At 43.5% G+C, this 13,327-nt stretch overlaps 1 protein-coding gene across 12 annotated transcripts in view; it reads left to right on the top strand.

Moving 5' to 3' along the window:
* FAM168A (family with sequence similarity 168 member A) overlaps nt 1-13,327 on the top strand; it is a 156,190-nt gene that overhangs the window by 52,218 nt on the left and 90,645 nt on the right. For 10 of the 12 annotated variants that reach the window (XM_078390224.1, XM_078390226.1, XM_072993441.2 and 7 more), the window contains one exon: nt 3,709-3,797. In XM_078390224.1, the coding sequence (XP_078246350.1) occupies nt 3,728-3,797 (70 nt within the window). In that variant the 5' untranslated portion in view covers nt 3,709-3,727. Of the gene's footprint in view, nt 1-3,439; nt 3,585-3,708; nt 3,798-13,327 lie in introns of those variants that run through there. The other 2 variants (XM_078390227.1, XM_078390223.1) reach the window with 2 other exon arrangements.

Below are 13,327 nucleotides of genomic sequence, written 5' to 3'. Positions count from 1 at the left end.
TTTCCACTTCATCTGAACCCGTCTTCCTGGGGCGGTGGAAACCATCATGCGCTTTCAAGGCAGAGATGCAATAGATAGACATGGAAGCAGCTTATGATGGATGACTGTCCTGAGGTTGTTTGCTAGTAGGAAGCTCTCAGGACTTCCTTATTGGAGTTCTGCCTCCTCCTGCCTCCAAGCTGGTTGGCAGCTTCTAAGCAACTGCAGCTGTTGCTATTGGGGGGGGGACACGCAGATGTCTGCATCGGAGCAATGCCTCCGTCTTATCTTTGGGGCCTTTTGTTTCTGTGGGCTCAGTCTTTATTTTCCTCATGTCTTCTTTGTTATCCTGTCTATAGTGCAAACTGCTGTAATGAAACTCATTTTGCGCCTCTGCCTGCTGAGGTCGGCTCTTCCCATAATAAACATGTCTTTAATCTTTAAGGTGTTCCAAGAATCTTTGCTGTGTTTGCAGCAAACAGGCTTACACAGTTCCCTCTGTGGATTTCCTTCTGCTTTCAGTTGCATTTCCTTCCTTTTGCCTGTCCCATGCCACTGAGAAGATTAAATGTGCACTTGATTGGTATGAATGTTCTAGAAGCCCCTTGAAGCAAGGCCCTTGTTTCTAAACCTGCTTGCTCTCATTTGCAATATGGTAAAATGATAGTCACTGCCTCAGGACTCCCCTGCATGCCAGCAAAGAATTGTCTCCGCTTGTCCATTGTGTGAACACCGTGATAGACGAGACAGATCTCTCTCTTTTTTCATATGCCAGTTCCAGTTTACAGTGGTGTAACTTTATGTAATAGGATTTTGCCGGTAAGGTTTCTGGAGGCAAAGTTTGGGGAGTTGTTGGGTTTTTTTTTAAAAGCAAGAATGAACTTAGTAAACTTAATGTCAACTTGGTTTCTGAATGTTGTCTTTTAATGAAGAACTTGATCTAGATAAATTACGGAGACAACTTTGGGGAGAGTTAGAGGAAAGTGGGAGAAGGGAATTGTATACTTTTAGTCTTCAGCTGGGGAAGGAACATGGCAGTCAAAGTGAAAAATACAAACAAGGCTTCAGAGAGCATGATGTTATTTAAGCTTGGGTGCAAGCAAAAAAAAGTTTATCCTGGGAGGAACTGAAACCAATTTTATGCTGAATATAATTTTTTTTTGAATTAACACTTGTTCTCTGAAGTTGACTGAGCTACTTATACCAGTGTAATTCTCCCCATCCTAGTGCCTTCTAGAATTCTTGGAGTTCAAGAGTGTCAACAGAAGTGTAGTGAATTAACAGCTCTGTTAATTGACCTCACCTTGCTTTGGACTTTTGGATTGTTCCCTTCAGAACCCCTCCTCAAAAGCCCCTCATATTTTGGCTTTTTACTGTCTCATATTTTCTCTCTTTGGGGAGCTGCTAATACAGTGGAAACTGCAAAAAGTGGATTAATTAAATACTAATTGTCAAGCCAAATTTTGCTAGGCTTGTTTGCTATCTGGAGGTTAAAAGGGAAGAATTAATGATTGAACAAATTGCTCGTCCTCATCAGTGTCCATCTTGTTGTGTGTTTGAATTATTATTTCATGAAGCAAACTCCTTTAAAAAAGAAATCTAGAAGTGTTTAAGCGTGATGGCTACCATGTTTAAAACTGTCTAGGTAGCTGTGGTGACAAATGGCTTGCCTAATAAAGCTTAATGACTGATTTTTCCCTTCACTAATCAGAGCAAAGAATGTGCTTCATTAAGATGATTAACTGAATAGTAGCTTAACTGACAGTACTAGACACAGATTCCCAGGTTCCTTCGTTTTCTCGAAATAAAAAAGAGAGAAAAGACCTTGGTTCTATCTAATAATCTTTATTAGTCAGATAATGGGCATGAAGGTTATTAATTTTTTAAAAAGATGGTTCTCTTCCTAGAGCATCACTGTTAAGATAAGCACTGAAGAAGCTGTCAGTGTGCTTGGCACAGAGAATGTTTAAGTTAGTGTGTTGGTCTGACAGCAGAGAGATAAATATGAAGCTAGCTTTTGCTATGAAGTGGCATCTAGCCAAGCCCTGTCTGTCTGTAAAACAAGTAAGCCATCAAAGATTGGCAATTCCTCCATGTTCCCATGGACCTGCCTCTGTACTTGTGGTTTTGTTTAACATCCTGTCGAAATGCTGGCCAGTAGATCGAGGGTTCTGTTACAATCTGGTCCCTGGCAAGAGCTTTATTTTTGCTCAGCATTTTGCACTCAAACCTAACTTTTCTCCAGTTCAGCAGTGGCAGTGGGAGAGCCATCATTCTCCACGGGGGGGGGGGGGGGAGGCCATATGGCCTCCTGGGGCACCCTGGCACATTTGAAGGGGGGGCCACAAACCAGGGCCTGGCGTGCTCTGGTCCATGGGACCAGAAGTGTCACGAAGAGTCGGACACGACTTAACGACTAAACAACAACAATAGACCGGAGACAATTCTTCACACACCGCCTTATAAGGTTTGTTATGCTACTTATACAATCCTGATTCAGCTTGTATTTCTTTCATATTGTGTTTATGGCCATCACCCCCCCCCCAAAAAAAAGGTTGAGAATGGCTAGTCTAGATTATGTTATACTTCTACTTTTCCGGTTTTGTTTGAAATTTTTCACATGGATACCGACTCCTTCTTGATTGATCTTTTGTTGAACTTGGCAGTTAAAATTCATGGATAGAATGATGTGCTATAAAGCCGCATCCAACCTATGATGGCCCTTAGTAGATTTTTTTCAAGCTGTAGGGAATATTTAAGATGTGGCTGTATCACCACCAACATTTATTTATTTATTTATTTATTTATTTATTTATTTATTCATTCATTCATTCATTCATTCATTCATTCATTCATTCATTCATTCATTCATTCATTCATTCAGCCTCGTGGCGCAGTGGTTAAATCGCTGTACTGCAGCTAAAACTGTGCTCACGACCTGGGGTTCAATCCCAGGTTCAATCAAGGTTGACTCAGCCTTCTATCCTTCCGAGGTTGGTAAAATGAGTACCCAGCACGCTGGGGGGGCAATGTGTAGCCTGCATGATTAAATTGTAAACCGCCCAGAGAGTGCTTGAAGCGCTATGGGGCGGTATATAAGCAGCACGCTTTGCTTTTTTTTTCATTCTTATATCCTGCCTATCTGGTCTTGCGACCACAATAGAATGTGATCCGGAGTTTAGAGCTATGGGGGCACCTGGACTTATTTGTGCGTCTCCTTCTAGGGAGACAGTGGAAGCCCAGAAAGGACTGGAATGGACAGGAAGGGTCATGAAAAGCTGAAATGTAATCTGGTGCTGGGTTTTGGAAATCATAGGATGGGCATCAATAATTTTTTGAAAGATTAGACCTGTAGTTTGGGGTACTCTATGATCTCACACCTCTACTGGATGTGTGGAGGGCAAGGAGCAGTTTTTAAAAAACGTTTCAGCTGATAAGCCAGCTGTGCCTTTTGCTTGATGAAACAGAACTTCAGCACTGTCTGTCATTCATAACCTCGAGGCTATACTGCTGTAAAATGCATGACTGCCCATCTTATTATGCTTTCTTTCACTTAATTGTGTTTCACATTCAAATTCTAAAAGGATTTTTTTAGAACTTAGATGGTAAGTCCTTTTCTGTACCCAATCTAACCCTGTTTTCCACCCCTAATTTGCTGTTATTTTTCAAATGTCTATTTTTGAATGTGGCCAACTGTTTTTCCACATTTGGTTTTCCTTTGTCTTTCAGAGTTTTCACGTCTTCCACAATGAATCCTGTTTACAGCCCTGTTCAACCTGGGGCTCCCTATGGAAACCCTAAAAATATGGCCTATACAGGTAAGACTAGTTATATGGTGAAACTTTGCTTTGAGACCTAGCTCTCTTAAGTAATAACACCTGTGCCTGGTCTGTATCACACCAGAGCAGTCCTCTTCACTTGCTTTCAAGTGCAAAGATTATTATTAGTTTTAGGAAATCCAGGTCCAGCTTTGCTTCTTCCTCACAACTGGTTTTAATTGTGTATGGGTTCTTTTCAATGCAACCATTGAAATAGTACAGCTATAACATGCAATAAACACTAAGCTACACCGCAGTCAGCTGGTAAATTTGGATAATACATTTAACACATCTGTAAAGTGAATTGCTTTAGGTATATTTTTGGTGATCACAGAAATTAGTTGCAAACCACATAATTTCTTCAAAAGCATCAGGTTTTGTTTGATAAGGCTTCTCTGTTCAAGCATGATCACACGTAACATTTCAGCTTGTTTTTCACACTGGGTGTGACTTTGAATTCTAGCTAATCTTCAGTTTGCACACATTAGAAAAGTTACTAGACTATCCGCTGAAGGAAGCTGCCTTCTGCATTAACAAAAACAACTCTTTGTAAGTTACAGTTGTGAACTTTGCAATGGACATAAACATGTGAATTCTGATCAAGAAAAGTTGTTGGTATTGTAGCAAATGAATGTGGCCAAAATATGTGGAAAAGGCTCCATTGTGCAGGTGTCAGATACGGTATTTATTTTTGTTGCATGTCCATCCTTATAAATCACCCTTTCTCAAGCTTCTCCAGATGCTACTGTTGTAGTACAATCCTGATCATCCTTAAACATCGGCCATGGTGACTGGGGATGATGGGCTTTGTAGTCCAGTTCCCTTGGGGGACTGGGCATGGAAAAGGCTGCTTTAAAGCGTTTCTTTGAAGACTTTGTCTTTAGAGCAGTTTTCATAAGAGACATATAGAGTTTCTCCTTAATCATTGCACGTTGTGATTCCTATTTCCATTTACTTTTCTTTTCTAAATTTATTGATAATTAGCAATGTGATTTGGAATATGTGACACATTTTTTATCCTTTCTTGTCAGCAGCATGGCGCTTAAGACAGGGAGGGGGATTTGCGACTCGTGACTTGCCTGTGAGTCCAACTCATGTCGCACCAGTAACTCGACTTGGGGGTTTCTGGTGGGACTCAGGACTTGACTTGCAACATGGACCCATTTGTCCAGGTAGTGTTGTTGAGTCCCTATGGGTTTCAGGAATATTTATTTTATTTATTTATTTATTTTATTTATATCCCGCCTATCTAATCAACCAAGATTACTCTAGGCGGCTTACAACAATAAACAACAACAATACGGTTAAATAAATCATACAAAGGAAAAATTACAACAAGATGAGAGAAAACTAAGGAGGAAAAAGGAAGGGTGATCAGGAATTAATAAACGGGAAAGCCTGCCGGTACATCAAAGTTTTTAGTTGTTTTTTAAAAGTACCCAGTGAGGGAGCCGCGCGAATGTCAGGGGGAAGGTTATTCCAGAGGTGAGGAGCCACTGCCGAGAAGGCCCGATTTCTTGTTTTTTCTTTCCGGGCCTCCCTCGGCGTTAGGCTCCTCAGCCTCACCTCCTGACTCACGCGAGTGACACGGGTAGAACTTGGTGGAAATAGGCGTTCCGTCAAGTATCGAGGCCCCAAGCCGTTTAGGGCTTTATAAGTAAGCGTCAATACTTTGAAGTCGATGCGGAAACGGATGGGCAGCCAATGCAATGCGGCCAGGGTGGGCGAAATATGTTGGTACCTTTTCACACCACTGAGTAGTCTGGCCGCCGCATTCTGCACCACCTGTAATTTCCGCAGCAGCCTCAAAGGCAGCCCCACGTAGAGCGCATTACAGTAGTCTAATCTTGAGATTACGAGCGCATGCACCAACGTAGTGAGCGCCCCCACCTCGAGATGGGGCCGCAGCTGGGCTATCCGCCTAAGGTGGTAAAAGGCCGTTCGGACAACCGACGCCACCTGGGATTCCATGGTGAGCGCCGGGTCCAGATGGATCCCCAAGCTGCGGACCCCATCCTTGGCGGGGAGGGTCGCCCCCCCAAAAGTGAGGAAGTTTCCCAAACACCCGACTGTGGGAGCGCCCACCCTCAGTACCTCCGTCTTGTCCGGGTTCAGCCTCAGCCCGTTCTCCTGCATCCATTGCAGTACGGTCCCCAGGCAGCGCTGAAGGGACAGAATGGCATCTCCTGTGGTAGGTGGAAAGGAGATGTACAGCTGAGTATCATCAGCATACTGATGACACCGAGCTCCACATCCCCTGATGACCCCACCCAGCGGCCTCATATAGATGTTAAATAGCATTGGGGAGATAATCGACCCTTGTGGAACCCCACAGTTGAGACTCCACGGGGCCGAGACATTCTCCCCAAGCTGTACTCTCTGGGGGCGGTCCCCCAAGAAGGAACGGAGCCAGGCCAATGCCAGGCCACCAATTCCCAACTCGGAGAGCCTCCCCAGGAGGATACCGTGGTCAATGGTATCAAAGGCCGCTGAGATATCGAGGAGGACCAGCAGGGACACATTGCCCCTGTCGGCCTCCCTCAAGAGGTCATCGCACAGGGCGACCAATGCCGTTTCTGTACCATGGCGCGGCCTGAAGCCCGACTGAAATGGATCCAGGGCATCTGTTTCATCCAGGTGCGCCTGAAGCTGGTCGGCCACCACCCTCTCAACCACCTTGCTTAGGAAAGAAACATTGGCGACGGGCCTATAGTTGCCAATCTCGTCCGCCGCCAAACTTGGTTTCTTCCTAATGGGCCTAATGAGTGTCTCCTTGAGGGCAGATGGAAATCTGCCCTCAAGGAGAGACCCATTTATTATTACAGTGGCCCATTCCATTGTTATCGGCCTGGCTGCTTTGATTAGCCAGGCCGGGCAAGGGTCAAGGGAGGAGGTGGTGGCACGACAGCGATCAAGCGCCCTGGCCACAGTGTCAGGCGTGACTGGCTGAAAAGAATCAAAAGTTACCGGGCAAGACGGAGCGCTGGACATCTCAGCTCGACTCACTGTGTTCAAATAAGGAGAGAGGTCCCGGCGGATGGCCTCCACTTTTGATTTAAAAAATGCTGCAAATTGGTCTGGTGTAAGACTAGGGGGAGGCCCATCACCCGTACCAATTCCGGATAAGTCGCGCACTATACGGAATAATTCCGCCTGCTGGTTGGACGCTTCGCTTATCCGGTTAGCGAAGTATGCTCGACTGGCAGCCTTTACCTTGGACAGGTAAAGGTTAGTGGCGACTTTAACAGCGATCCAGTTGTGATCCGTCGGGTCCTTTCTCCATTTGCGCTCTAGCCGTCTCCTTATCCGCTTCAGCGCCCGGAGGTCCTGGTTAAACCAAGGAGCCAGGCGAGCTCTGCGTTGGAGAGGGCGCTTAGGTGCGATTGTGTCAACAGCCCTAGCCGCAGCGGCGAACCAGCTGACTGTCAGAGCCTCGACAGGAGCGCCAGCCAGGTCAGTCGGAACTCCTCTCGTGGCATCCTGGAATCCATTCGGATCCAGTAGTCTTCGAGGGCGGACCATAACAATAGGTCCCTGCTCCCTGCGAGGGGGGAGGGCCATGTTGAGGTTACATTTTATTAGGTGATGATCCGACCATGACAAAGGGACCGACTCAAGGTCAGTCACCATCGGACCACTCTCGCTCCCACTGGTAGAAAAAACCAGGTCAAGTGTGTGGCCACCCACGTGGGTGGGGCCGTTGACATGTTGGGACATGTTCAAGAAGGCCATGGTCTCCAAGAACTCAAGAGCTGGACCGGAGATCTCTGCCTCCGCATGCACGTTGAAGTCCCCCAAAACCAACAGCCTTGGGGAGACCAACAGTGCTGCAGAGACAAAGTCCACCAGCTCCGGTAGGGAAATGGCTGGGTCGCGGGGAGCACGGTAACCCAGCAAGATCCCAATACCGTCCCTGGCCCCTATCGACACGTGGAGAGCCTCCAGACCCGGCTTTACCACCGAGGAGCGCCTAGTAACCTCTAGGATGGATTTGTAAACAATGGCAACTCTCCCCCCCCCGTCCTTCCAGTCTACCCTGGTGTTGGACAGCATAACCGGGCGGACAGATGAGTGCTAGGGGGGGACCCCCCTCTCCGCCAATCCATGTTTCGGTTATGCATGCCAGGTCTGCATCCTCCTCCAGGATGAGGTCGTGAATGGACACCAGCTCGCTATCTCTGCACATATGTTGGCCTATCAGCTGGCTGGTGTATGTGCAGTCTGAGTCCCGAGTCCCAATCCTTGGGGGTGGGCAGGAATGAGGACTTGGAGAGTTGGACTTGGGTTTGGGTTTTGGGACTCGAATCCCACCACTCACACTCGGAGGTGGGGATTGGTTACAAAGATTTACCAACATCCCTGGCATAAGGTGATTGTTGCTTTTTTGAATCGTTTTGTTACTCCAAGCCCAAGGAGTTAAGTGACCCAAGGATTCTAGTTTTCCTGGACCAATTCATTACACAGTTGTAGATGTACTGTAGCTCTTAGGAAGCGTGGTGAAGTGCCTTAGAAATCGGTTTCATTCCTGCTCCTGTAAGAGGCAGAAGAGAGTCTGCAAAACCTTTTTGGTAGCAAATTAGTAAGATGGGCATTTGGGTCAACTTCAGTTGACATGCAGAGATGAGCAGTAGGGCAGTTCAAGGAGCAAAAAGAGAGAGAGAGATGTGGCGAAAGAATGAAATGATGGCTTATGACTCATGAATTGCATGAAAGGTAAACTTACATAGAATGCAGAAGGAGAATGATATATTGGAACAGACACAGACTGTTCCAGCAGAAAAATCTGAAGACTGCTATAAGGGAATAAAGGTCAGGAGAGGCTGAGTATATGTATTCATGTCATCCATGAGCTTGATTCTTTGTTTGTCTGTGTAATATGCATGAAGATGAATATTCAACAGTATTAAAATGAGTGAGCAATGTGCAAAATGACCCCCTCCCAAAAAATATTTTTGCACCCTGCCCTTTTAATAAGTTATATGCCATTGTGTCATCTCTCCTGGGCCTCCCATACCCCCAAATTATTTTTTTAAATGGTCACTCGAGAACACACAAGTTTTGTTTCATTAAACTGCCATTTTCGTAAAAAAAAAAAGTTAAAATCCCCTTTTCCAGTTAACATAAGCTCATTGTGGCAACATTTACAATACACAGCCACATATTAATTAGCCTGTTTGGCTTCATCCCCTTCCTTTTTAGCCCCTCCCGCTTGCTGAGCTGGCAAAGCTGAAACTATGGCCCTTGGCCATCCCTGTTCTAAACAAAGAAGACAAGATTATGGTGTGGAATTTGTGTAGAATCTCAATGTTCCACGCATGTTGTGGCCATCTGTCTATAAATATCTACATTTAAGCTGATTTTCAAGTCCCAGGTACATTTAGGAAAGTAAAAAGTAAATTCCTTGATATTATGCAGGGGAAAAGGTTGTCAGTCCGTCAGTAAGTTGTGCACCGAGGGAGCAAAGAATTCCTGACATTTTCTAATTAATTGCCTGTTCTCTATATCTGTAATCATAAAAGCTACTATCTAGTCTTCACCTGCACATTCTGTGTGTGCTCTCAAGTGGTGCACACACCATGTTCAGAATAAAGTTTTCCAGAAGAAACCATATTCTTCTGGTTACTTTTCAAGCCGTCTTTTCTTGTCCATGTTTTCCCCTTTTCCCTTGAAAATTCAGCCATGACCATCATGTGAACATCAGTTAGAAAGTCACCCGGAAAACCCTTCTTCACGAACCAGCGAGTCTTGTCTCTTCGCTAAGGGAGTTCTGTTGATTGTATCTGCAAGTTCTTTCCCGTTCTTTATGATCTGAACTGGAAATCTAGCATTACTTGAATGATTTCTTAAATTCCAGAGCAATAAATGCCCTGGAGATGTCTGAAAGAAAGAAACTGATGGAATAATTTTTTTTATTGAGAGTGTTGGGAATAGAGCTTTCCAGGAGGTTAATATTTTGAAGAAATGGCCAGAGTATTGTTAGTGACGCCCAGTTATATGATTCTATCAGAGTAAATCTCAGAAAAGAAGCCAGTGTAGTTACTTGTGACTGTATACCGGTTGTGGTTGATTTCTTAACGTTCTGTGTTAGTTGAGCATTTTGTGTATTTTTCTGTTCTGTGTAGTCAATTATTGTAGTGGGTGAAATGATGAGATTTGCTTATTTTTGTGATTTGTGATAAGATACTGTATTTACCTTCCATGTGTCCTCTTAGAGAGCCCCAAGTGTTTCATAAATCAGTGTTAGATATATTTGTCTCAGGTTTTCACATTTGTAATCCTGGTATGAGTTAATCATGAAATGTGTTGGAAAGAGGGTGTGTAGACTCTGGGCAGACACTCTGTAATGAGTTCTTCCTTTCCCTTCTGAAGGCAGGGAAATGTCATAGGAGACTCCTTTAGAAGGAAATGGTTTTTAGATGCATTTATATGTGGTTTCATCTCTTTTTTAAAAAATTCAGCTTCCTTTCTTTTGATGTAGGATCCTTTATGATTTTTTTTGGTGGGAAGAATATACCTGCAAAAGGTATTATGAGTAATTGTGGAAAACAAAACCAGATCTTCGCATGTGTGTATGCATATGTGAGGGACGTGGTGGCGCTGCGGGTTAAACCACAGAAGCCTCTGTGCTGCAAGGTCAGAAGACCAAGCAGTCGTAAGTTCAAATCCACATGATGGAGTGAGCTCCCGTCGCTTGTCCCAGCACCCGCCAACCTAGCGGTTCAAAAGGATGCAAAATGCAAAAATGTGAGTAGATAAATAGGGACCACCTCGGTGGGAAGGTCACGGCATTCCGTGTCTAGTTGCGCTGGCCACGTGACCATGGAAACTGTCTTTGGACAAAAAACGCTCGCTCTGTGGCTTGGAAATGGAGATGAGCACCATGCCCTAGAGTTGGACACGACTGGACTAAATGTCAAGGGGAACCTTCACATTTACCTATGCATATGTATTCATACTGGGTTTTGAAAAGCATTCATGCTTTTTTGTTCATGTTGAGCTTCTTTTACTCTGTTGATCTGGATGCGATTGAAACAACAGGTTTGAGGATGGGCTGCATTGCTTTTATCCTTGCCCCCACCTCACCCAACTCCCAGTCCTCAAATCTGTAATATTTCTACAGCGAATGAACCAATCTTTTACCTAATTTTATTGCCAAAGATTTGTGGAGGGCAGTAGATTTAACCTCACTGTAATAAACTCGGAGGTGCTCCCCCAGGTATCTTGTAATGTAATTTAGCTCCTCTTGTCGAAGGCACAATTTGATTTATTCCTGTTTGCCACTGAGTGGTAATAGTAATTATACAGTTTTGAAAGTCAGAGGAAATAAGGTAGCTGTGTGAAGCGAAAAATGTGCATTTTCCCCATCACTGACAAAATGTGTCCTTAATCTATAGAAAACTCATACTGATAAGGATTTAAAAAACAATTCCAGAGTTCAAGTAGGTGCCAGCGTGACATTTCTATGCACCAGACATACAGAGGCTTGAATAAATATTTCAAAATAAGAAGAGCCAGCATTAAATATCTATGAGTTCAGGCATCTTAAGATTTTTCTAGTAATACATACTGAGGAACCATCATCTTCCCTGCCTGTTTATATTTTGAGAGTTAGTGTGTGTGGACTTGCATGTGGAGATTGATTTCGCTTGTTTTAGATGTCATTGGTAGTATTAAGTAAGTATTTAATTTTTTTTAATGCTGCCCTTTAGTCTTTGACAATTAACTATAAGGCATGTTTCTTTTTGCCTTCTGTCATTATAAAACTTCTGACTAAGAAAGGATATTTACATTCAGTGGATCTGCAAAGAAATAGTTTATGTTTACATGTTAGGTTAGGTGTTGTTGTTTTGGTAACATCCTTTAAAGTTTAAGGCAGCAGACCTACATAGAATAAGATTTTCAAATATGTAAATGCCAACATTAAATTTGGAGTATGGGTAAAATTTTTCTCTCCCAGGAAGGGTCAGCAGAGAGAATACTTATATCTGGGGTTAGACTGTTCAGTTATCACCAGTGGTACAGAATTGACCTCAGCAGGGCATTTAATGGTACCAGCACTTCTTGAAGTGTTTGTAAGAGCTATGTGTATAATGTTGAGTCAGACTGGAGCTTTTCTAGTTGAACGTCTCAGACACTATGAAAAGAAATTGAAAACCCCCACGGGTTGTGTTTTGACTGCTGCAAAGACTGTGCAGGTATGGGGTAAATAAACTACTATCCAGAGGTTTTAGATTTAAAAACCCCAGTTTGAGATCTTTGCTGATCCATGAAGCTGTCTCAAGTAACTCATCATCTCTCACCCTAATCCATGTTCTGAGAGAGCTATAAATTCCTTTGCATGGTTACAAATATTGAAGATGTGGTCAATGATAATAATTTTGTGATTTGTTGTATGAACTGATAATCTGCATTTCATGACCGGCTGGCAAGCTAGATGACAGTTTAGCTGTTCTGCGGAGGTTACTCAGTAAATTAGGTAATGGCCACCATAAAATGAATGGTAAGAAAGCCAAGGTAAGGGTAATCATATAAAAGAAAGGAGACCAGGAAATGCAGTTCAAGAGCCAAAATAAAAATATGAAACGTGTTGGCAGACATAAGTAATTTAGAATTTGGTGGAATAAATTATTCGAGCCAGCCTGGAACAAAGTAAAATAATGCAACAAAGTATAGTACACAACAAAAACTTAAATTTGCACAATTCTGAAGACCAAATGTAGAAGAATAGGGCATGTTTAGCCTTGAGAAAAGAAGACTGAGGGGAGATATGATAGCACTTTTCCAGTACTTGGAAGGCTGCCCTATAGAGGAGGGGCAAGATCTGTTCTCAATTATCCCAGGTTGAAGGACACGCAACAATAGGCTCAAATTCCAGGCAACCAGATTTTGGTTGAATATCAGGAAAAACTTCGTAGCTGTTAGAGTAGTACAGTAATGGAACCAGTTACTTTGAGAGGTGGTGAGTGCTCCAACACTGGAGGCCTTCAAGAGAAATTTAGATGACCACCTGGAAGATACCCTTTGATTTGCATTCCTGTCTTGAGCAGGGGATTGGACTCAATGGCCTTATAGGCCCCCTCCAACTTAATGATTCTCTGTAATTTGGTTTGCCTGACTGGGAAGTCAAAACTTGCTTTGGGTTCTGAGTCCAAGGCATGTGTAATCCTGGGTTAGATGTGGTGTCAGAATTGAGAATGAGATTATGGGCATGGAGGGTAAGTTTAAGAAATCAGTCTCAGCCAACATGAAAATTGCAGGAAATATAGATAGTAAGCAAGAAGAGAATTTGAATACCATTGCAATACAGGAGAAACATTGGTCATGGCTTAAGCCACATTTATTTGAGTGGGATTTAGTTAATTTAATCTGGATTCAACCCAGTATCTCTTTGTATTGGAGAAGTGTGGGCCAAATGCAGAATATCGGTCTGCAGCTGCTTGGCAACTGAGTGTAACACCAAAGAAGATAAAGCAAGATTGAAGAGAGTCAAAATAACAAGGTGCATTTAGAACAGATGCTTTGAAGATTCC

Source organism: Pogona vitticeps, chromosome 3 (assembly GCF_051106095.1).
Source record: "Pogona vitticeps strain Pit_001003342236 chromosome 3, PviZW2.1, whole genome shotgun sequence".
In the NCBI taxonomy this organism is placed as follows: Eukaryota; Metazoa; Chordata; class Lepidosauria; order Squamata; family Agamidae; genus Pogona; species Pogona vitticeps.
This window is presented reverse-complemented; position numbering and strand designations above follow the sequence as displayed.